The following is a 26,031-nucleotide window of genomic DNA, read 5'->3' on the forward strand; positions in this document are numbered from 1 at the left end:
AAACAAGTAGGGTTGCCGAACACCTAACACCTTTTTCTCGGGCTCCCACCCAAGTAATGAGCAGATTAGCCTCTTTACCCTAAAAATGAAATGTTTCAGAGCAAAATAAGTACAGCCTCCAAAACGTGTAACGACTACCTCAACCTCATTTTTAAGGGAAGCCAATATCAATTGGGCAAAAGAACAATCGCGGCAAGTGGTGGGGGGCAACGTGTGTTTTGGTGGTATAGAAAGGGGCAGTAAGAAGGGGTTTGTCGTTCCACTGCAGCACCGCAGTCGAGAGATACTGCTAAGTGTCCTAAAGCTCAGCTATTTTGGATACTCTAACTTTGATTTCGTTGCTGATGTTCTTTTGACGTCTGAACGCCTGCTGCATAGAACTTAACACCCGCTTGTGGTGGGGTGACGAGCTATTCTGTCGCTGCAAGAGTGCTGGTTGGCGTATACTGCGCTGATTGTAGTCCTCGAATAATGTTACTGGAGGCATTCATCCTCTGAAAGCTCATGTTAGTGTGCCCGCTGCCGTTTGCGAGGCTATGCCCTATGGCATTTTTGAACGCAGGGCGGGGTGGTCTGCTTTCAGTTGCATTCAGAATGCGTGTGTTCTTTGACGGCGGGGCTTTTAGCAGTATACTACTTCTTCTGAGGGCTGCTCTTGGATCCACATTGGTATTTCAACCATCTTTGCTTCCTTCTTCTGTTTTTTCCTGGGTTGTTTGATTTAGCTTATTCCTTTTCTGTTCTTGCAGTTCTTCCACGAAAGTACAGTTTCCCTAAGTGTCCCCATGGTTAGCTATGCAAGCAGGGAGCCAGAAGAGGATTGACTCTAGGTTCAGTTCAGATCCAAGACAGGAACTAGTCAGGATTTCTCAACTGCAACCTGCACCACCAACTTAATGGTGGCGTGTGAGGCACGTCCACGAAGGCTTGCCATCCTCCTATACTGAGGGGATGGAATATTACTTTCACCAGCCATATTAGTACTTTGTAGTGTACCGTAATCAGGATCTTACTGGCCTCGATCCTGATGAGCTTTACAGCCTTGTCGCTGGAGGTTCTCGTGGTATCTGAGGCCTCTCCTGACGGATTTTAGTCCTCTCTTAGAACAGGCATACCTTACCGTGGATGTATTATTTTCCCCTACCCCGCTAGGTAGGTCCTTGGGTTGAGCGCTAAAACAGGAATGTAATGGAAAAAGTTTCGCAGTGGCGACCCTTAGGTAGACAAGGACAAATCTGCTAGTGTGTATTTCTGCTATGGAAAGGCTTTGCATGAAACTCAAGGGCCATTGTGCGTCAAAATCAATTTGCACATCATGAATTGCAGCAAAAGCTTGGCCTTAACACTTATCAAGGCAGTATGCGCCAGTCTGTTATTATTATTTCACTTTTGTTTACTCATTTTATTGTTATTAACAGCTTGAATTGCAGTATAAATAATTCAACTGAAAATATTTGCATATTTTCGGGCGGTATATGTCGCGCATATTTGAGTATAAATAATAGATAACCAAATAATTGCCGTAGCGACTAGAGCTCATAGTTAATAGGTGTAAAACAAATATGTAATTATTAAAATGTTGCAATCGAATATAAGTAAGTTACAATATGGCAGTTGGCATGATTTGTTGAGCGTAAATATATGCAACAAAATAAAAGCTTTAAGCGCTTCAAAATTTTATCATTTCCAGTAGAAGAAGAGTTTATTCAACAAGGGCAAGCGATTATTGACGAGGGCCTTTACGAGGGAGCTTAATGTTTCAGAGGGTCTAGGTAGGTAGGTAGGATGGCAAGAGTACCCCAGGTACACTACAAGTAGCACTTACGTGCCATTTTGATACCATAATGTGGACCACTACCTGTGAAAGGATTTAGGGAGGAGAGAAAACCGTCTACAGCCATCCAGTGCTGTTGATGTAGCGGAGGAGAGAAAAGGGATCTAGGCTGGAGAATTTCATCAAGTCATCCCCAAAAGGTACGCTAAGGAATCTCAAGCGCCTAGCCGCCAGAGCCGGACATTTGCAGAGAAAGTGTTCCACAGTCTCTTTCTCTGCAGGATCCCCACAGCTTCTGCAATAGGGGTTGTACGGAATTCCAAGCTTCTCCGCATGAGTGCCGATCACCCTGTGACCAGTGATCACCGCAATGAGTTTGGAAATTAAATGGCGGGGGTTTCCCATCACCTTAAGCGTTCTGTTTCTATCGTATTGAGGCCATAGTGTTTTTGAAATAGCACACGATGAAACAAACCTCCATCTGTTTTGCGCTTTTCTTAGAAAGAAGTTGTGTAGTTTCCCTTTAACGACGGCCAAGGGGATACCGATGTCTAAGAAGGGGGCAGCTGGAACCGGTTCTGCCGCCCCCTTCCTGGCAAGCTCATCGGCAATTTCATTTCCCTCTATGTTCCTGTGTCCAGGAACCCAGATGAGGGAAATGTTTCCTGCACGTTCGAGACCTCCTAACAGGAGTTCACGAGAAAAGAGCTGCAATACGGCGACGACAGTGCCTTGATTGCAGCTTGGCTATCGCAAAAAATATTAATGTCTCCCTCCCAACAGCGATCCAGAAGCATTTTGCATGCCTGCAGGATCGCGAAGATCTCTGCTTAAAAGACGCTGCTTGTCTCCGGCAGTTTAAAGGAGACCGAAATGCTGGCTGATTTAGAGTAGACCTCCGCTCCCACTACAGACTCCATTTTGGATCCGTCAGTGAAAACAGAGGCATCTATATTATATCCGCACCAACTGTCCCCTCTTTCCAATCTTGCCTGCTCGGAAAGATAGCCCTAGCACAACCCTCAACCCTCACAGTTTGCGGATGGAGAGGTCGGTGCGAATATCAGAGAAGGGAGGGGAGATCTACTTCAAGATGCTACTATGTCCTACAGGAAGTTGTCTCCAAAGGCCAATCTCCTTCAGGCGAATAGCACTCTGAGCAGCAATGGACTTAACATGCAGATCCACAGGAATTAAGTGGAGAATAACGTTGGTGGGACATGTTCTACAGGCACCAGTGATGCCCACACATGCAGTTCTCTGCACTCTCTCTAATTTAGTGGTGTTGTAGCCCTTCTGAAGAGCTACCCACCAAACTAGGCAACCGTATGTCAAAATTGGCAGAACCACTAAGTTGTACATCCAAAGTACGACCCGTGGCTCGAGACCCCATTTTTGCCGAACATAGATTTACAGGCGTAGAAGGCTATATTGGCCTTCTTAACTCGATTTTTTATGTGGAGCTTCCAGTGGAGCTTGGGGTCAAGTATTATACCAAGATACTTGACTTCCGATGAAAGAGTAAGACACTGGTTGTTAAGTCTAGGAAGCTTAAAAGGTGGAGGCTTGTATTTTCTGGTGAATAGCATCAACTCCGTTTTGTCAGAGTTGACTCTGAGACCGCTACTGGCGGCCCATCTGCTGAGTGTAGTCAGTGCATCTTCCAAAATTTCAGCCATTCAGAGGGTCTTATCTGTCGAGTTTTCCATGAAGATCTTCGGTATAAATCCAGTTTGTGTCGGTGTAAACACGAGCTCAGCGAGTTATCCGATCAAAACGTCTGCTAAACCAAATTAAACACCCTGAAGCGCCTGAGATGCATTTGTCTGAGGAAAAAAATGTTGGTTTAGACTTTTGAGCTTTCAGACCAACTGCAAAAATGATAGATGGCTATGCTCCAATCTTGCAGAGGTTCCTGTTGTCATGTACACGAAGGTTTTCAGCCACTTTTAGGGTTTTAGGTATTGTGAGCAACAATGGACATGCCATGCCAGCATACTTCTTTACTCAAAAATTTCGAGTGAATTCCGCTGCATATATCAAGGTTCTGCAGACAGCAGTGAATCCCTGAATTGATTAGCACGCGATGACAGCTCCACACTCTGCTCCTTCACACAGAGCGATAGCGACACAAGATTGGATGGCTGAAAATTTCCATGAGCGCCAAACTCCCTAAGCCTTAATAACTGGGATTACTAGGTATGGTGCGCAGTTGAGCGCGCGACCGGTAAGCATCCTTATAACACCATTTCTTCTCTGAAGACTGCAACAAATACCATTAATGTCAATATGAATAAGAAGCATTTGATTCGGGCAAGCAATCGTTTCTGAACCCAGATGGAGGAGCTTATTGCAGCTAGAAATTTTATTGCATGATATTATAGATTTATAATAAGTTAATGTTGTGTAAAAAATTCGTGAAATTTCATTAAATTTTGTTCAAAATAAAAGCTAATTAGTTTCATTCTCAAGTTGTCTTAAATACCGTACGCGCCCTGTATACTCGTATATGAAAGTGGAGAGACCAGCTCAATAGCAAATTAATGCATCTTCCTCTTTAATCTAGCCGTATCCTATTACAGGTTGGCTGTCCTTGCGCGAAGTCTCCAGGTCCGCGATCCTGAGTCGTGTCTTCGCTGATGTTTCTGCACCGCATGTCGTTTTCAATGGTGTTTTTCCAGGTTTTCGGTGGCCTGCCTGGCTCGCTTTTCGCTACTTCCATCTGCAACACTTGTCTCACTGTGCGAAGCTCTGGTCTTCTCATTACGTGACCGCACCAGCGTGGGTGGTTTTTCTGGAACTTAGTGCTGATTGGAGCAACTTTATTGCTACCAAGAATAAAGGTGTTTTGAATCTTGTTCAGCAGTACAACGCCGCTGGCTCACCTTAGCATCCGCATTTCTGCCGCATACTTGAAATTTGTAATTGAAATTTGAAAGGTCGAGCCAAGAAGCACCGACAGATTTAGTAAATCAGCCTTTTGTATATATTACAATATTATTCTGGAAAGTGAAAGGGTAAGCTCTGGTCCTGGGGGTAACTGCTGATCCACAGTTCGCCAATTCGTAGGCATTTTTATTCCTTTCAATCCCGCAGTGTCACAGAACCCATAAAGGTACGAGCTTATTCTGTTTTGCAACAGAATTAAGCTTCTTCTTACATTCTTCAACAAACTTTGAGGCTGGCTTTGCGTTCTTCAGAACCTTTAGCACAGTCTGACTCTCACTAAAGACTCCAATCTGTTTCCCGCTCCATCTCCTCTCAATTATCCATTCTGCTACTTTCAGAAAGGGAAAAATTTCCGTTTGGAAAACAGTTGCCATTCCTCCCATAGGAATATATCTATCAAACCTCTTTGAATGCACTCTGGATTACTCCATTCACATCAAATTTCCTTCCTTCTGCCGCTGGTACAGCTCAGCACTCGGACGCATATGCCATTGCCGGCCCGATCATGCTTAAGTAGATTTTACCTTTACGCTGCTCCCCAGCTTTGCCATCCACATTGAATTCGGTGTGCAATTTCTCATTCGAAGGTGCCATCTTCGCTACTGATATGCGAGCCCAAGTATTTAAAGCTATCAACGACTTTGAGGCGGGCGTTACTTCTTGCAAGAACTGGACTCTCACAACTCACTGTAGCAAAATGAAACTCGTTTGCTTCGGTCTTTGTGTGGCTTACTCGTGGCCCATTCGATTCAAGCACGGTAACCCACCGGCTAAAATTTTCTTGGAGCATGACTTTGTCGCGTGCGAGAAGGACTACATCGTCAGCATACAGCAGTGCCCAGGGGAGGTTGCCTTGGGTTTCGATAACAAATCAGTGCATACGAGGGCTGTTTAATAAGTACAGGAAGGAATTTTTGCGTCGAGTTGTCTCCGTTGCTGAAACTTGGATTCATCATTACATACTAGAAACTAAGCAACTATCAAAACAATGGATTTCTCCTGGTGAATCTGCTTCAAAGTAGGCGAAGACATCCATCGGTCGGAAAGGTCATGGCTACGATTTTTTGGGATGCAAACGGCGTCATGCTCATTGAATCTGCCAAACTGCATGTATTGTGTTATGAATTGCTGCCGCACCCCCGTGTTTATTTAAATTTAGTTCAAAAGAGGAAGTCATCGCCGAAACAGAGGCGTATTTTGTAGAGTTCGACGAGTCCTATTTTTGGAGGGGTTAAAAAAATGGCCGGAGCGTTGGGAGAAGTGTATCTTTCTAAAAGGGTTGAAAAGAAAAATAAACAAAAAAAGGGTGCTCACCTGGGTACTTATTGAACCCCCCTCGTAAATTGTTATTTTTTGCTTTATGATTGCTTACTGCTGCTTCTACGCTAAGTAGAGCTTTACACACAGCGAACATACAAACGAACAGATAGTTTTTGAGATAATGTTCCTTTTGTTTTCGAAATTTGAATAGTAGCACAAAATAAAGGGTAAATGATCGGACGTTCATTTCATTATAAAAGGAAAGGTATGCCGTTAATAGTGGAAAATAACATCAGGCCAATCACTACCCCGACCACGCTTACAAGACAATATCCTTTTCAAATTTTCCATAACCGAATTGCAAAGTGGATGCCCTATGTCCTCGATAGCCTAACGAGTTCCATCTTTGAGGTCTTGAATGGACCCCTAGGCTATTGGTCTAGATCTTCTCTTTCATGTGGCCTCAAAGGAAAAAGTTACAAGGTGTTAAATCACAAGATCTCGTTGGCCAATTGTGATCACCTCTTCGAGAGATAACACGGTCCGAAAACTTTTCAATGATTTCGTTGCTTGTGTGGCACGTAGCGCCGTCTTGTTGAAAATAAACGTTATCCAGATCAATACCATCCAATTTCGGTCATAAAAAATCGTTAATCATCTCTCGATAATCTTTTATACATACTGTGGGCAAAAAGTAAGGTGAATTCGGTTGTAAAATGAAACATCTTTATTTGTTCTTGTAAATCAATTTCATCCCCTTCAAAATAGTCCCCTCTCGATGAAATACACTTATGCCAACGATTTTTCCAATCCCCGAAACATGACAAATAGTCCATTTCCGGTATAGCCATCAGCACCTTCTTCGATTCAGCTTTTATCTCCTCATTATTAACAGTTTGGCCAGGTGGAAGGAATTCATAGTTCACCACACCACGAAAATCGAAAAAAACTGTCATCATGACCTTTATTTTTGAACGACTTTGACGTGCTCTTTTCGGTCTGGCCTCGCCTTTAGCACGATATTCGCTTGATTGGTCGGTTGTTTCAGGGTCGTAAGCATAAATCCAAGTCTCATCTCCCGTAATGATGCATTTGAGCTTGTCCTGATAGTCTGAAAGCATTGTTTCACACACATCAACGCGACGACTTTTTTCCAAGAAATTGAAAGTTTTCGGTACCAAACGAGATTTGACTTTTCGTAGGCCCAAATGGTCTTTCAAAATGGTTTTCACAGATCCTTCTGATATTCCGATCATATCAGTAAGGTCTTTAATAGTCAACCGACGATTTTTGAGCACTAACTCCTTCACTTTACTGACGTGTTGGTCATCTGTTGGCGTCGATGGTCGTCCGGAGCGCACCAAGTCATCAACACGTTCTCGACCCTCTTTGAAGTCTTTGTACCACTTATAAACATTTTTCTGCGACATGGTCGAATCACCAAATGCCTTCTGCAACATGCTAAACGTTTCCGCAGCCGAAATTTCATTCCGCAAACAAAATTTGATGGCACTTCTCTGCTCAATCAAATCAGACATTGTAAAAATCGAAAAATGCACTCTTGGTCGTTTGGTAAACACAAGCGTAAATATATTACTGATAATGACATTCACATGAAAGTTGGCCCAGATGTAATTAACAGTGCTGCCAACTCATGAAAGAAATAACTAGAGCGAAATTTTAATACCGCGAAGTTTGACATATAAATTCACCTTACTTTTTGCCCACAGTATATATTTAAATAACACTTGTTATTGGAAAACCCTTTAATTGGTAAATTTTTGCTACAGCAGAGCGATAGTTAACACTTCCAAGTCATATATAATAGCAAAAAACAACGTTCCAATCGCTTGAGTAATTTTTGATTTGCTGCAGTTTAAAAATTAATTTTATGATTTTTCAACATATTTGTGCTTATAAAAACGTATCTTTTTTAATTTCATGGCCTTAAAGTCGAAACAAACCTTCCGCGAGCGACTAGCTTCAAGATGCAAAAAACCCTGCGCAAATCGGTGCATTCAGCGCTTAGTTATTAACACACAAACTTATGTTATTTTAAAACTTTATTTTACCTGATGTAAAGAGGCAAGATTAAAAAAAATGGTATCCATGCTTCAACGGAAAAAGTTACTTAAGTTTTGCACATTACTGTACATTAGTATGCATACTTTCAGGCACCATCTGCAAACTGGATTCCTATCTTCATAACTACCAGTTTCTTACCAGTTTTCTTTTCTAAAAGTACGAATATGCAGCAACTTTTTCCTCCCTTGGTTTATGGCGTCTATTGTTGTTGCACTCGCATTTACCACTTCCTTCCATTGCTTTGCATAGTACAAAAGTTGAAATTGTGCTTTCCTTTATTGTTTGCAGAGTGAGGATACGAGTCACAAATTTGCATATGAGGGCTAAGTAAGGTACAGGAAGTTACCGACGTGGCTTGAAAAGTGCAACAAAAGTTTTTGTTTCCGTTTTCTTTTGTTTTCTATATTGTGGATTTTTTAGTTTTTACGGCCACTACTATGCAAGTGCTTTGCAATGCACCCATGCCCCTACAATGCTGGCGAATATATAATTTTTAAAGTGTTTTAAAATTATCTGTGCACTTTAAGGCAAATGTGTAGGCAAATAGTAGTAGCAGCGAAACTAAATAGAACCATTTTTCACAAAAAATATAAAAATGCAACTTTTGATGCAACAAAGTGCTCAAAGGAAATATTCATTTCGGAAAATCGCTCCCTTTGAGATGATTCGGCTGGTACTCTCTTGATAATAATCGACGTTGTTGTTTGAGATTGTGGATACCAAGAACATCGTTCGTGTTCTTAGTTTACTTTGAGTGCCGTGGAGTTTCCTTAGTCTAAGTCCCTTATTTTTTTTGGACAATCCACGCACTCTTTTTGCGCTAGCAGTTTCTGCATTTTCTTTGTTATAAAGCCTTGCTTTTTCCGATTTTTCCTCAAAACTTAAGACGTCAATCAAAAACAAAGGAATTAGATTTTTACGTTTCGAAGCACTGCCCGCCGTTTGTCGCTATTTTTCATAACTTTCTGGTAGAGAACGAAGTTCACACACCTGAAGAACTCTTCGGACCTTTAAGCTCGTTGTCTATGAGTTTGTTTGATTCAAAAATTAACTGCCAGCCCAAGCTAATTAATCAGTTAACCCAAACAATCAACCTGCTTTTATTTTTGTAGGGACTTTTGAAACTAGCCTCGCATAAATAAAGTACGGCGACCTCCGTAACCGAACAGGTTTCTGCCTGAATACCGTTCGGAATTGCACAGGTTCGAATGTCCGAGCATGAAATGAATTAATAGAAAATTTTTTTTCTAAGTGAGAGAAGTGGAGAGATTACCCTATCTACTGGCAATAATCTTCTTCAAGGACTTAAAAAAATGGAAGGTAAGATAATTTCATATGCCGATGTGATTGTAATAGCAATCTTGGGAAAACACCTTCCAACATTATGTGATCTTCAACAAAGATCTCTCAACAGCCTATCACTTTGGTGTAAAAGTCGAGGACTAGAAGTAAATCCTGAAAGAACGGATGTGATATTGTTTGCAGGAAACATAAAACACTTGCTCTCAAACAAATATACCTAAGGGGTAAACTACTTAGAATAACAGAAAGGACGAGAAATATCTATGACTTGTACTGGATAGGAAGCTAAATTGGTTGCGTTCCTGCGGGAGGCTAATTGGATAGAAATGGGGGTTGGAACTCAGAATGATACACTGGTTGTACACAGCAATGGTTAGGCCTATTCTCTACTATGGTATTGTAATATGGTGGAATGGACTTTAGAAGGGTGTGAACATTAAAAGAGTTGATAAGATTCAAAGACAAGCATCTGTTCTTATGACTGGTACGAAAGCACTAAATGCGACATTAAACTTCCTGCCGGTAGATCTATATGCAAAATATATCGCACGTAGCGCGGTAATAAGACTGAACACTCAAGGTAAGGTCAAACACGGTTTACGGTTACGGTAAAATCCTGGCCGGCAGTTTGGAGCGTCCCGGACTGGTGGACTATGTACTCCCTATGTACACTTACAATTGCAACGTTCACGACCCTCTAGGGAAGAGTGGAAACGGGACGATGTAAGACAGGGCGAGTCCATCCATGTATACACAGATGATGCAAAAAGGCTCGAGAGCAGGATGGGTGGATATGTAAACTCCAAGCATTTGGGGATCTTCCTCAGTTTTCGGGGCGCCGAACTACTGTAGTGTCTTTCAGGCTGAACTGATGGCAAGAATGAAAGCCGCGACACTGGTACAGTGTCATGTGATACCTGGGGATGATATCTATATTTTCAATGATAGCCATGCGGCGATTAAACCCCTCACAAATCAGCGATGAACTAGCGAGACTCGTCATCAAATTGACCGATGAGTGCATAGACACTGACATGGGCATACTCTCGCAAACATGTAAGCTACTTATCCTTGAAGAAATCCTAAGGAAAGCAAACGAAAGATGGCGTAATGAAACCGGCTGCAAAATCGCCCGACAATGGTGGCTGACTCACAATGCTAAACGCACAGAATCTCTGCTAAGTCAAAATAAGCACAGTCTTAGCACACCGATTTCAGTCATAACGGGACACTGCCTATCAAGTAAGCACGTCCATCCAAAGGATGGGTGTGCAAACACATGACTTCTGTAGACGTTGTCTAGAATGCGAAGAAGAAGAAACAATCTTGCACCTTCTGTGCCATTGTCCTGTTCTATCCAGACGCAGATTAACCATTCTAGGTAGATAATTTTTTAAGGGATTGGAAGATCTCAGTTCTGCAGAAATCGGAGGTATTCCAAAATTCTTGAAAAGCACACACTGGTTTTAGGGGGCATAGGGAAAGCTGGGGAGCTTTCATCACAGCAGCATCACAATAGGCTATGAGCCTAAGTGTGTGCGACAGGACAACCACTTCAACCTCACCTAACCTAACCTAATGTGGTCGCCGGCAGTGGCCAACATCCGAATGTATTTCTGCCGTGAAAAAGCAAAAGCCCATCTAACGTTCGTAGTCGGTTTAAAACTGTGAACCCTTCTATTTTTGCAACATCATCAAGACGCACACCATAAATAGAAGAAGGAGCCTTTCCAAATATACAAAAAAGGGACGGCACCTAATTTAGTTTCGCTGTAGCTTGAGAGAGGCTGAAGATGGACTAAACTGACGTTACCTCTCATGCTCGACAGACTGTCGCAAATTCTCCTATCTTTAAGTCGGAAGGGCTGTAGACAGCTGGTTCGACTGATGACGGGCCACTTTCTGTGGGCGAAGCACATAGAAAAGGTAGGCATCTCAGACAGCGCACTCTGCTGGAGAAGGATGAGACGGCAGACCACTTTCTGTGCGCCTGTCTGGCCTTCGCTGGAATCAGGCTTGAAGTCTTTGGCACTGATGTGTTAAGAAGTGACCACCTTGGCTCCATGGCTCCTACTCAGATTTCTTCAGAGGTCGGGTGGATTTAAGGAAAATTACAAGGGAGTACAATTTAGAGAATATTACTCTCTAAAACCTATTGCCACTCGATTTAGTTCAACTTATAGAAAATTCTAGTTATAGTAGTTCGAGTTATGTAAGTTTGGCTCTATTCCGATAAAAAGGGTTGCACAAAAAATTGTTTCCGTTAAGGTTGGCGTAAAGTTTGTAATAGCCGCCCAGCATTCACTGCTATTCTATAGTGTCGGCTATTAAAGCACTCACACATATGTTCATATGTTCATACACACATTCATACATCCATGCATATAAACATATTTAGACACACGCACACATATTTAAACACAGCCATAGAGCGAAAGCGCAATCTTTACTTGAAAGTCGTTAACCACCAGCAATCCTGGGAAATTACATCGAATGCAGCCGCTATCTGTGCTCGCTTGTGCCCACACCTACACATACACACGTACACGCAACAAGCACTCGCCGCCCTCTATTTCACAGGCTTTACGTTTTCACTTGAAAGTGTGGTTTTAACGTCACCACTTGCAGTCAGTTGAACCTTCAATCAATAATGGCATCGCCTCCTGTTACGTGTACTGAACTTTATCTGCTGAAAAATACCTACATTTATGCTGCAGCTCTATATCAGGTATGCTTACATTGTTGTTGTGGGTCGCACACATTTTCCCTTTAAATTTGCCATGGTTTCTGCTTTGCAAATATGAAAATAGTTCAAATTTTAGCTTTACCAGCTTCTATGCTCCTCGGAAAGAATTCCTTTGAAAATCCATCAAATCACTCTAAAAACTCTGAAGTCTTATTTACCATTTACCAGGCCACACGGGCAGAACATAATCAAACGTCAAACAGAAATCATCGAAAGCCTTTTTGGTTTATTTACATTCGTGGGTTATATACATCTCTGGTCTATGAAGCTACTCCTCTTTTTTACCACCAGAAAGAAGCTTTGAAGGCTTACACTTCGTCAGTCTTGTTCGCACGACAGTCGGTTCTACGTTACCGGAACGACCCGGACTTATATTCGGCTAAGGACTGTCACTCCAGCAGCATTCCCCGTACATTTATGGGGAATGTTTATGTTGCTACAACAATAACAACCTCAACAGTCTGCAACATGAACCCGAGCTAAAATTACTGCCGCCACAAATTACTGAATCCCAAGGTACTACGAGTATTGTTAAGTATTTCTGTCGCAATTAACGAGCTCGCACTTAAGTCGAACCTCGTCTGTTTTTTTTTGTTTTGTCCGGACAGACTATCAAGTACAGCACTCAGACACAATTAAGTCTATTGTACTGCACTCGGGTTCCCTTTTTAATTTTGTTTAAATCTACTCGACCTCCGAGGTAATCTGAATATATTTTGTGGTGCCAAGGAGCCAAGATGGTCGCCTCTTAACCCATCAGTGCCAAAGACCTCAAACTTGTTTCGAGCGAAGGCGGAGCAGACGCACAGAACGAAGTTCGCCGTTTCATTCTTTTCTCAACATGCTGGGCAGAGTGCAATGCCTGAGATGCCCACCTTTTCCATGTGCTTTAGCCATAGAAAGTGGCCCGTCATGAGTCCAACCAGCCGCCTCTGCTTAGTGACAGGAGAATTTGCGACAGTCGGTCGGACAAGACAGGTAACATCAGTTTGTACATCTGCAGCCTCTCTCAGCCTGCCAAGCTCGCTTGTGGGTTAGAGTAATCCATTTGCTAACAGTGGCTTTGATGGCTGCAGAAGGAAGTCGTAGAACGGGCTCGGGGCCAAAGAAGTTGTTTAGTTAATGATCGTTGGACACTGTATTTTGACACCTCACCTCTGTTTTCATGAGACGCCCGGCAGTTTAGTACAGGATTGAGGATGATATTGATCATGTTTTTTTGGACTGCTATGCTTTGTCTCTTTGTTTGCCTGAAGCTCGTTTCGAAGCTTAGGGAAGAAAAGCGTTCATAAAACTGTGGTCCTCCTAAGGTGTTGATTTTTGATACAATTCATCCACCCTTTGCCACAAGACCGTATGTAGAGGGTCCAGGCCTTCAAACAAGTGAGCGTCCGAAATCGCATGCACTTTCTTTGAAGTGGTGGATATTTGCGCAGTAAGTGACGATATTTATTTAGGGGCTGGTTTTTTCATAACTCTTGGAAAGTGATGGACTAAGGTTAAGCTTTTTCTCAAATTTCTTGTGTAAGCCTTGCTGAAACGAAATTTCTTACTGCCACCGAATGGCAGATAGTTTTTATAAAAACTTCTAGAAAGGAACACGGAAGTTTATCAGCGTCGGCAGCTGCGGATCCCATTAGTGTGTCTGATGCATTCGAGATATTTCTTGAAAAACAAATAACTGAGCGTCCTTTAAATCAAAAATTCAGTCATGCTTAATCACCGGTCACACAGGGTTAGGAAGAGCAGATCCTTTTCTGAAATGATAGACTTTAGCTTGATGGAAACATGGAAGGCGGTGTCCATTCAATATCCGCTTCTCGCCTGTATGATTACTTTATGGCTGAAAATGATTTCGTGCTATGTAATCTGAATTCCCACTGCCAACTAAACTCACGGAAAAAACGTCACTGAATTCACAAGTAGTCATAAAATGCCACTGATCTGTTAGCAAGACTACTGAGATTTTTCATGTATTCAGTATTTTCGTTCCTTCCTTTTTATTTCCGCCAACTGCTATTCAATTTGCAAATGCAGATTACAAGGGGCGTGTGGAATGCACCTGATAATTGGCTACAAGAACTGCTAAATGCAGGAAATCTCTGCTGATTTCAAGTTGATTGGACATTCTCCTAATAATCGCGGTTCTTACTGGAGATTGTTGATTGGTCCTCATGAAACGACTCCTGTAGTAGTTGTCGCATTGATGAGACTATAAAATACCTTCTCTGCCACTTTCGACCTTACCATAGGAAACGGGAAGGCTCAAACGTTCGGCTTAAGAAACTTATGCTCTCAGTTCATGAATATAATCGATTTAACGGAATTCATTTTGGGTAAAATTTGGTTTTAGGGGACCGGCCTGCTACAAAGGCGAAATACGTTCCGCCAAGGATGACTCAAATTGGCGCAAGTGCTTAAGTACTTGACTTAAGTTAGAGTGCACCATAGGAATACCCATAATAATAAACTATAGGAACACTAAGAAATAAAATATTTCTGGCCAAAAGATCAAAAAAGTTTCCAGAACATAAGGGAATCTCAATTAAAAATAATCCTGTAGTTTTCCTGCCCTAAAAGTCACTAGAAATTTCAAGATTTCTATTTTAATCAGGCGCTCTGAGAGACCGGCCATCCAAACTTCCAACCTAGAAGGGTTGTTGTATTTGCTTATTAAGCACTGCCGGGCGCGGTGAAGTCAATGGTCCTTATTGTCATGGAAACATGCGATTTTGACGGGGAGGGTCTAAAGTGAGACGGGTTCTAAATGAGTGTGTTTAAGTGGACACGTGAATATTTGGTTAGTGTCCTGCGGGGTACTTCCTAATGATGGATATCTGTTGAGTACATCGGGATCGATTCGAGATAGGTAGGAGTTAAGTCTACTACAGTATCCTGAACGCAATTGTGCCAAGATGACGCGTGTCGCAAGAGGCATCTAAAGTTCTTTGTCCGCGATGGGTGATAGTTGGACTACAACAATGACATTCGGGGGTCGGGAGTTTAAGAAGATGGTGAGAAACTCTCGATGAATGCCGTCATGGGCATTCTGATAATCAGATGGTTTGAAGTTTGAGAGTGATAGGTCTGGTGACGGTACATTCGAGCCAAATTTTGAAAGATCAATACTTATAGGCGGTTATCCCACAATCCTTCAAGCGGAGGATGTCATAGAAATGTGAGCATCTGCTTTTTCTTAGACAGCCAGGAAACGCTATATGCAATACAGTCTCCCATAATAGCATATAAACTCGTTGAGGAATGCTTCGCTGTCATCAATATCCTGAGTGTAAGAAAAATCGTCTTGATGGGATGGGTACCAGGACATGAAAGTCAGGACGGCAACGAATAGACGAACTGTGTAGACTAGAACCCTTTTACAGACTTACCAAAGCCTACATGAAGAAGATTATCGAGAGCCAAAGACACTGAGCTCATACAACACTGGACGAAATCCAGGACAGATGCAGACAAAAAATGTATCGTCCCTTCGCGAACAGCATCAAGTACGCTTCTAAATCTGGACAGAGATGACTTACGAACTCTCACCGTATACTAAACGCGACATTTTAGCCTCCCTTATCATTTCAGAAAATTAGGACAAGCAGTAACGAGCGTTTGTCGCCTTTGCGAGCTGGGCGACGAAACACCAGAGCACGTCTTCTCCGAAAGTGCAGCTCTCACAAAACGGAGACTCACTCACCTAGGTGGTGTGACTGCAAATCTATTAGTGATATGGAAAGAAGCACGAGGAAGTGCTCAAATTGATTAGAAGCTTTCAATTAAAGACTCGCGGTCAAGTACCATAGACCACACGAGGGATCGCAGTGCACTGTTTGCCGAGTGAAATTAACTAAGTTAGAGGGAAATAGAAAATCTAGTAAAAAACCGTTAAACCATTAAACACCCAAATATGTAATTTTGTTGCTTCAAAAGAGGGTGTTTTTTACGCTTGCCCTGTTCTTGCCGGTGTAACCTATGCTCGCGTAGGCAAATTGCCAGCCGACACCAGCATTATTGGTCGCATTCAAATTTCACTACTCGCTACCGCACGTGAACACGTGTACACTTTGCAACGTCACTACATTCTCGTTATTTCAATTTATGGGTGTGTGTGTGTCTAGCTTTGAGGGCAAGCCCATTTATGCCTTACATACATAGTTGTATTTGTTGTTGTTAAGCGGCAATTTATTCGTTTTTTATTACAGGGCTTAACTAGGCATATGGCCCGACTCGTCCCAGATACTTATTGCGTGTTGAATGACTTTGTAAAGGGCCAAGAGGAGGCGCTATAAGCAAAAAGCGTTGATAGAGAAGAGGGAGACAAAGCGGAGGCAGTTTTGTGGGCAAAGCTTGACTGCTTGAATGTGGGAGCTTTACTCGTTGGCTGCACGAACTCAACTACTTATTTGCATGACTGTGTGTATGCATATATGTGGCCTGCAGGTATGTGTGTGCGTGCGTATATATTTGAGAGTGTGCGCGCGGATAGGTCGGCTTTAGAGCAGATTTGTGGTACTTTGTTAAAAATTGATGTACCTCAACTTGTCACTGTCTCACTGATTGTACTTGTCTGGGCCATATGAACGTATGAGTATTTGATCACATACACGTTTTTGCGTGTGCCTAAGTGTATGTGTGTGTGAGCTTGATTGCTTCTGTTAGCGACTTTTTGGTTACACGAGTAGAAATAAGTGGACCTCCATTTGAGCCCCGTGCATAGGTTTACAACACGCGCTACACTTTTTTGGTCGATTAGTGCGTACATATCTACATATGTCCATGCATATGTATTTGCATGTGCGCATGCATGTGTGCATATGACTTTATTGCTGTGCATTTCGTATGGCCTGTGAACTTTTTCATTATTCAATGTCATTTCAAATGTTGAATGGTGTATTAATGAGTGTTTGTGAGACTTAATGGCTGCTTAACATATACAAGTACAGGCAAGCATACACACACACGCATACATGTGTATGTGTGTATGTATATGCGATTGCCTGGGTACGTAAGGTTTTAAGTTCTTCCAATTGTTCGACATATTTCGCATTTTGCTGGTTGCCTTTTTTTAACTGCCTCTGCACTCGAAAGTTAAATTGGCGTAGGTGTGCGGCATAAGTACTCAAGTATTTGTATGTATATCTGCATATGTACGTATGCACACCAAGCTAAGGTTAAGTGCTGAATGGTTACAAGGCTTAACAAGGCTTAAATTTTGCAGCTTATGTCTGTCAAAGTATTTTTTCTTTTGGTTTTTAAATGATAAGCCACATGGGAAAAGCTTTAAGTAGCGTCGCTGTGGCGCCCTTGTCGATTGGACTTTAAAAGTAATGCGTAGAACTACTGATCATGTTCAAGAAAACTTAAATCTTTACCCAATTTTTCTAATTTTCTACGAATATATGCAAAATATTTAACATTTAGGAGAGTTTGGGAGAATTTTCATAGGATTTGCTGTCGCTCGCTACCTTTAAGTGGCTTTCTGAAACCAGGCTAACCCTGTTTATTTTCATCACCTCTCGCCGTGGGTCTACCGTCAAACATTACATCGCGGAAGGCTCTTAACGGCCGTTGCTGTGTCTCAGTCTTTCTAGACGCCACATCTCTTGCATAGTCTTGGTCACTACGTCGCATACCGCAATCCACTTTCCCTTCGAGCGCCACATATGTTGCACGGATGTTTCCGGTGCAGGAGGGTCATCAAAGCCTCTATTGTGTTTTTCGCTTGCACAATGGAAGCGCGAATATGTGAAAAATGTGTGGTGAACATTTTCTATAAAGTTTTTGGCGCAGTAATCGCAATAGGGATTGTTCCCGTGGTTAAACCTGCATAGGTATGCTTTGAAGCAGCCATGGTCCATCAAGAACTGGGTCAGGTGAAAGTCCACTTCCCCATGTGATCTCGTTAGCCACGCCTTAACGTTGGGAATGCATTTGTGCATCTAACGCCCTTTTGTGCAGTTCGCTGCAGTTGTCTTGTAAGCCACGAGAAGTCGAGCTTATTGGCCTCTGTGTCCTCGCCATTTGGGTAGCTTGCATTGCCGGTATGTCTAGCAGATACATGCCAGATATTACTAGGGATTCATTGTCCGAGAAGCGCTACATACGCGTAGTACGCATAACCGGTATGTTGTAGTCCTCTAGTTCTAGTTGGCCCACATATGTTCTAACATCACCCTCGACAGCACTGTCACAGCGGTGGATGATTTTTTGTTGTTTCTATTATTATTTCCAAGTATTTGATTGCGGCTCAGGACATTTGATGCCAAACGAGGGTTGAGACAGGCTGACTTGTTGTCGTGTGGCTTCTTTAACCTGATGCTGGGAAAGATCGTGCGAGTCACAGAACTTAAACGATCAGACTCAATTTTTTATAAGATAAAATATTGATAAGATAAGATATTGACAGCATCGCCCTTACCAACTGCGCTGTTAGTTCTGACTTTTTCAAGCTTGATAAAAAACCACAGCGAATTGTCTGGTGGTGAACGTGGACAAAATGAAGTACCTTCTGTCATCAAACAAACAGTCGGCGAACTCACGTATTGACACTCACGTCACTATCGACAGTTATGATTTTGACGTTTTAAGATACTTTGCTTATCTAGGAACCCGCATTAACACCAATAACAATGTTAAGCTTGAAATCGAACGAAGAACCTCTCTTGCCAACAAGTGCTACTTTGGACAAAGTAGGCAAAACTCGGCGAACAAAACTAACACTTTATAAGGCTCTCATCATGCCCGCCCTATCGTATGGCGCAGAAGTTTGGGCGATAACAACATTAGATGTGGCGTCCCTTGGAGTGTTTCAAAGAAAGATTCTGTGGAAGATTTTTGGATCTTTGCACGTTGATGACGGCGAGTATCGTAGGAGATAGAACAATGAGCTCTATGAGCTTTACGATGACATAGACATAGAGCGGCTCCATTGGTTACACACGCTCCGTCTGTGAATTCAATGCAGTACAAGCTGGTGTTAGCAGAGGAAAAGGGAGGCTTACTCAGGCTCTGGAAAGCAAAAGGGTAGATAATCAAAGAGAAAAGAAGAGAAGTGACAGAGAGAAAGGGAGAGGATAGAATAGAGACAGAGACAGAGGTAGCTGCTCCTGTCATAGTTTTCCAGACTCTTTGGCAAATTTGTAAATATCCTCCAGTTTGAGAGAACGAATATTACTTATTCTCACGCGATAGGAACCCAAAATTCGTAGTCTTGTTCTAGCAAAGGCAGGACACTCACAGAGAAAATTCTCAGGGATATCCGCTCCTCCGAGCCAGACAGGCACACTGGATCCTCAATGATTCCAATGGTGGTTATATGTTAATCCCATGGGTTGTGACCTGTAATAATACCGAGCATTAACCGAAGTCTTTTCTACCAAGTTTTGGAAGAATGGTCGACAGTTTTCTTTTCGGGCTATTCACAAAACACACAGTTCTCCAACGTTCTAGACTGGACAATCGCAGCGCTCTGTAAGCATCTTTGAGGTTTGCTTTGCGTTGCCCGTTGTGATCCCATACAGAGGAAAAGGAGAAGGAAAGGAGCCAGACAGATGGAAAAATAGAGGCTTTGGAACTAGAGTTTTAGACCAGTTTCTGCAGGTGTGCGAATAAAATTTAGAAAGCCCGTGTTTTTTGCACGGAGTCAGAGTGATTCGTTTAGACTCCAGATAGCGAAACAAGAAATATTCATTATTGTTATATGTTTCCATTATTCAGTAAATAAACGCATTTTTATACATTACATCAAAACCAACATCTTTCAATTTGTAGGGTGTGAAAAAGCGCCGCGTATTAAGTCTAGTTTCGTAGAAAAATTTAACTCAGCGGAAAAAGGCAAATTTGCTTTGTTCAATCGTTACTTCTGCAAGGCATAATTTATCGAAAAAAAACTATTATGAAATGCTTGACCAATGCTGACTAAAATTGTATGAAGGTGAGTTTGCTACTTACCCTACAGTGACGTCGAAAATATTGCTACCCACTGAACTGGAAACCGCCATATCACCAAATCCTTTACGCGCCACAATCACCGATGTTATCAAATCGGGTATTGATGTGCCAGCGGCAAGGAAGGTCAAACCCATTACCTAGAAAAAGGAAAAAGAAGTGAGCAAAATTCGAAATCACGTACCAGAGCTAGCCCAATTGCTGAGATCGAAAAATATTGCTGTGCTCAAAAAAAAAACAAAAAAAAAGAACAAACCTCCTCAATAATGAGGTGATGGGAAGATGCAAAAAAGTGCCATTATTAAAAGATAAAATTCTCATGTGCGCAAATAAAAAGAAGGTTGACCCACATAACAAGTCATACAAGTAAAGAATATGTGTGTGGGGGTATAGGTTTTGTGTAGGTGCAATTGGCGAGTAGGCACATAGACACAGACAAGCACGTACAATCATTTTTGGTACTCACCTCGGGTGGTATGCGTGCCGTATCGCCGGCAACGTTCGCCCACCACACCATCAGATACGAGAAGGCAGCGATCCATAGTATTGAGCCGATGAACGTGACTGGGTAGAATTTCTTGCCGCGCGGTGTTCGCGTATCGGGCAACGTCAGCCACATGGGTATTAGCAGTGGCGCCACCAATATGTAGGTGAGCCGTTTGCGGGCAGTATCGGGCCAAGCCATGCTCAATGGTTCCGGTTCATCTTCAATTTCATTGGCCTAAATATTTGAGTCGATTTTGTTATTGTGTATGTGTGTGTGTGGGAGTAAGAGTGGTTGGTATTTTTTTTAAATTTTTTTTTTCGAGTGGTAATATTGCATCACAGGCAATGTGGATGGTGGGGTGGGAGTGTTTATGAAAGTGGGTAATTTATTGGAAGTTAAGGGAAAAGAGGCGTAAATAAGAAAACTTGGATTAGTAAATGTTATTTGAAAATTTTGAATTGTGTTTTTTTAGAAAATATAATTTTTTAGTATATTTATATTAGTAAGTATTAAATTTAAATATGGTTTTTAATAAATTTACAAAAGGGACTTAATTTGGATAATTTTGTTCAAATTTTCGTTTAAATGTATAAACGTATGTATTTTTCTTTTATATGGGAATTAAATCGATTATACAAAATGCAGTAATGACGTGTTGTGAAATATGAAATTTGAATAATAATTATGCGAAATACTAAGAATATTTGTTACAATTTATTAGAAAAATAAAGAGATTTACATTTTTTCATTTGGTTGCAGAGTGAATGAACTGAATGCAGATTTAAAAGAAATGAGCTCAGTGAAAAATGAGAAAAATCCAGATTATAAAATATTTCATTCGAATATTTTGCTCAATTATTTTATACAATTTTTAATACAACAATTTAGCGCTGAATTACATATCTTGAAGTTGAGCCATATTTTAGCGTGACACTAAAATGTAGCGAAAGTATTTATTGCATATTTTTAGGCACTGAATTCAAAGGCAAACTAATAGGAAATTGATGATAAAGATGCACCACTTAAATAGGCCACATATGGTGGTTAAATAGCTTCTTGATTAGACGAAAAGCTGATTCGATGAGGAGTTACATCATTAAGAGGGTTGTTTGAACAGTCCGTGCAAGGTCAGAGAGATGGCAATTAACTCCTCTTAATACTCGGGCAAACATTTTCATTGATAGTTAGGCGGCTATTAAAGCAATTATGGCTTCTTACACTAACTCGGAATGTATTCAACAGTGCATATTCAAAATGGATGAACTCTGCGGAAATGGGCAGGTCACTTTTTACTAGAAGGACTTGGAATACGAAAGCAAATACCAACTTTTTTTATCACTCTCTAGAAAAAACTGCTAAATATTGGTTGGATTACAGACACTGCTCAAAATGGGATTAGTCCAGAGCGATGCGAGTAACACATCCAACGAAGCGAGTCCTAGGGGTAATTTGGAACACAAACTTTGCCACTACCCTGCTCTTTGTAGAACTCGACAAATGCGCCTGGAATCAACATATTTTTCATTCTTGCCACTCCACATACTGCCAACACAATGCACCCTAAAGGTCTAAGTAAAATCTTTTTACAGATCAGCCAGCACTACCTAACCCACTAACCTGCTCTCTTGTTCAGCATGTTCGCCAGATTTAGGACACTACAACTATTTGCTGTTGGCAAGAGATTTGGGTGGAATGAAAAGAAAATCGATGCATGGAATACTTGCTTTCAGGCTCCCGAGAAATTATTTGGAGTGCATCATAAACAATATAAATTCGAGAAACGTTTGATGAGCTATCGAGCTAATAAGCGGTTTTCGGAGAGACAAAGAATCGGGGGTTTTGACGCATAGAGGGCTTCTTATTTACATTTTTAGGGACTTATTGACACAATCTCGTATTGGAAATGAATATTTTATACAACTGCTTGCCTGATAGTTAAATGGAATAACTCTCTAACAGTTTTTACTTACCGCTATTTCTTAAAAAAAATATCAGGAAATATATAAATGACATCTAATCGTTTGTTGCTCATTTTTTCTTCGATTTTTCACTGAACTCTTCAGAAATGTGTTTCGTAAAAAGTAAAGCTTATTATAATCTTTTAAAAATGTGGTGTAAAGAAGTCTAAAATATTGTTTAAATTAAAAAAAAAATGACAGCAATCGTGTAAAGATTTATAAAAAAAATGTAATTCGTAAAGTTTTTTCCACATTTTTGGAATAATGTTTATTTATATTTTAGAAAGGTTTTGCTAGGATATTTTTCTTAGTAATATTTTAAATAGTAAACAGAAATTTGTATGAAACTAAATTTTGTTAGTACGAAGCGTAAATTTTTTATATATATAATAAATGCATAAAGCAGGAGAAACTTGGACTATTATCGAAAGAACAAATTTTACAAATTATTTGATTTCTTGAAAATACGTTAGTAGGTATAATTTGTTTTTTCTTTATACTCATTACTCATCTAGGTAATTATATTTAACATATTAACGCTAATTATTTGGCTTACTACATTAATTATAGTGCTTTTGTTCTAACTGGAGTTTTTATTACTTTTAATTTTTAAAATTTCTATTAAATTTTTATCAATTTTTTATGCTATATTTTTTACTTTTTGTTTTAGTTTATTTTTATTTTTAGTTTTAACTTTAGTTTAGGCTTTATTTTTTACCTTACATTACATTTTTTATTATATTAGATTTTTTTTTAAATATATTTATGTAGGTATATGTTTGTTTTTTATTTTTTTACTTTTTATTTCTTTTATTTTTTATTTTTTATTTTTTAAATATTCATTTTTTATATGTTCTTAGTATTTAGTTCACTGATTGTTAGTATAAAATTTTAATCATTTTAATAATTAAAAAAAAAAAATTTTAAATTGTAAAATCTGATTTTAATCATTCTGAAGTACTGATTTTAGTTGTTAGTTTAGTATGGAAAAATTTAATTAGTTGGTTCTTGAAAAGTTGGTGGTGATCAGTGATTGAATACATGCCAGTGCTGATGAACAATGTATGATTGTGCTTTGTAGTAATGCACGTGCAAAGGTGATTTATAGCAATAAAGCGAGCAATACTTTATAGTCCATATATACAATTTGAATGAAAAATAGAAAATTAAGTAATTGAAATGAACAAATTATGCGAAAAGTTATACCAAAAATCGAAGCATATCTTTTTCCATTGCCTTTTATTTAGGCTGCATTTCAATAGTAATTTTACTTTGCCAACACTGAAAAACCATTCCCAGAAAATATCCTTAAAATTAAGACACCAATTCTACAGCTGCATTTTGGTTGAGAGTTTCGCTATTCACTTTCACGCTTGAATAAATGATTTTCCCAAAATCTTCTGCCACTTATAAAGTTTTCAAATTTACTAAAAAAAAATAAAGAATAAAAAAGATGCAGCCAAATGATCTAATAAAAGCAAAGCGACGAAGCGGAAGAAAAACTTACGCAGCCAATCTCAGTGTAGATTAAAAAGAAAACAAACACAAAAAAAGAAGTACTGAATTTCCGCTAATGAAGGACATCAACGTAATCGCATTTGGTGGCTGCAGCGTCTGCCGCTGACATATTATTATCCTTCACACTTGAATGCAGCACAAATGCAGAGGAAATCATGCAATTTTTCACAATTGAGTGCATTCAGCATGAGCATTTAAATCCTTGGATATGAATTTGCTTTTTGTCGTTTTTTTTTAGTATTTGTGCCCAAGCTAGACCGCAAAGCACATACTAGGTACGATAGTAAATTCACTATCGGCCGGAAAATTCACACAGACAGGAGTTGTTGCCTTGTAACAAGATAATAAGAAACTTTTAATTTCACCAGCATTAGTTGCAATTGTCTATTTATGGACTCGGTAGAAATATGCATTTGCCAAAATATGCAAATAGTTCAGATATTCACTAAATATCCACAAATGCAGAGTTACGTACAACTGAGCCCGTTTCTTAATCCAAGCAACTCCTCATGGAGATATGGCGTATACGTTACTTTAGAGGTTCGTTTTTTAGCTTGGAAATATGACTTCTAGTGACAAGCATTGCGGCAAAGGACTGCTGATGTGTATTAGGTGAATTTTAACGCTTTACCATGCTTCGATTTGGCATCAAAATAGCATTTGCAAATTGCGCAAAGGGATTTTGAAAATGATGTTTTTAATTCTCATTTCCATAAAAAGAATTTTACTAAGAGATGAGATCCATTTAGCGTTAAAGTTCATTTCAGGATTTGATGTGGAGAGAACGCAGAAAGCGGCATTACTAATAAAAACACAGTAATATTTGCCGCTTTTAACATGCAGGTGTTAAGTGAAAATATGTTTATTATTATTATTATTGACATGTTCAGGTATTACAATACATATAGGTATATGTACTAAGAACTTAGTCTATCTACAAAAGATTTCCACATATTCCGATTGCTGGCTAGGAATTTTAATTCATTGAATGACTTTTTGGATTCCTGGTTAACGCATCTACGCCAAGTCATTTTGGGACGCCCTCTGTTTCTAGTGCCTTGCGGGTTCCATTGTAAGGCTGAGTAGACAATTTCCTCGGGTTGTTTTCGGAGGGTGTGCCCGATCCATTTGTACTTTCTGTGCATTATTTCCTTTTCAATAGGTTTTTGGTTCGTCAGTTGCCACAGGCGAGGGTTAGATATAGTACGTGGCCACCAGATACCGATAATGCGTCGCAAGCATCTGTTTACGAATGCCTGTAGTTTTCTCGTTGAGTCTTGTTTCATGTGCCACGTTTCGCTACCATACAGTAACACAGATTTTACGCAAGCATTAAATATACCGATTTTAGTGTCTCTTTTAAGCGCTTTGTTAGACCACACTCGTGACATCCCCGCAAACGTGTTCGTCGCTATGGATATCCTACGCTGAATGTCAGCCGTTGTACCACCATCGGGGGTTAGGGTGCTGCCTAGATACTCAAATTTGTTTACATCGTCAACTTGTCCTCCGTCTATTTTAAACTCTGTGTTGTTGATTACGTTAACTCTCATAGACTTGGTCTTCTTTATATTAACTTGTAAGCCAAGTTTTAAGCAGTCGTTTGTTGTGTTGGAGAGTCTTGTTTGTAATTCGTTATAAGAGTTACTAATTAGAACGACGTCGTCCGCATATGATAGGTCGCCAAGCTTTTGAGTCATCTTCCAGTTTATACCACATCGATTATAAGTTTCGAAAACTATGTCCAGTGCTGTTATGAAGAGTAAGGGAGAGAGTGCGCAGCCTTGCTTCACGCCTGATACAGTAGGGAAGGACTCGCTTAGTTGTTTTTCGTGCAACACTCGGCAGCATGAGCCGTCATACATGCATTTTATGATGTTAATTATTTTATCTGGCACACCTCTCGCAGATAGAGCAGACCAGATTATATCCCGCTTTAGGGAGTCGAACGCCTTTGCAAAATCGATAAATGCCAGGTAGAGTGGTGAGTTGTACTCCG

At 40.4% G+C, this 26,031-nt stretch overlaps 1 protein-coding gene across 1 annotated transcript in view; it reads right to left on the reverse strand.

The window, feature by feature from the left end:
* LOC129247410 (sodium/potassium/calcium exchanger Nckx30C) overlaps positions 1–26,031 on the reverse strand; it is a 179,028-nt gene that overhangs the window by 28,453 nt on the left and 124,544 nt on the right. The window contains exons 4-5 of the mRNA XM_054886530.1: positions 20,536–20,790; positions 20,073–20,209 (exon numbers count right to left, since the gene is read on the reverse strand). Of these exons, the coding sequence (XP_054742505.1) occupies positions 20,073–20,209; positions 20,536–20,790 (392 nt within the window). The remainder of the gene's footprint in view (positions 1–20,072; positions 20,210–20,535; positions 20,791–26,031) is intronic.

Source organism: Anastrepha obliqua, chromosome 5 (genome assembly GCF_027943255.1).
Source record: "Anastrepha obliqua isolate idAnaObli1 chromosome 5, idAnaObli1_1.0, whole genome shotgun sequence".
Lineage (NCBI taxonomy): Eukaryota > Metazoa > Arthropoda > Insecta > Diptera > Tephritidae > Anastrepha > Anastrepha obliqua.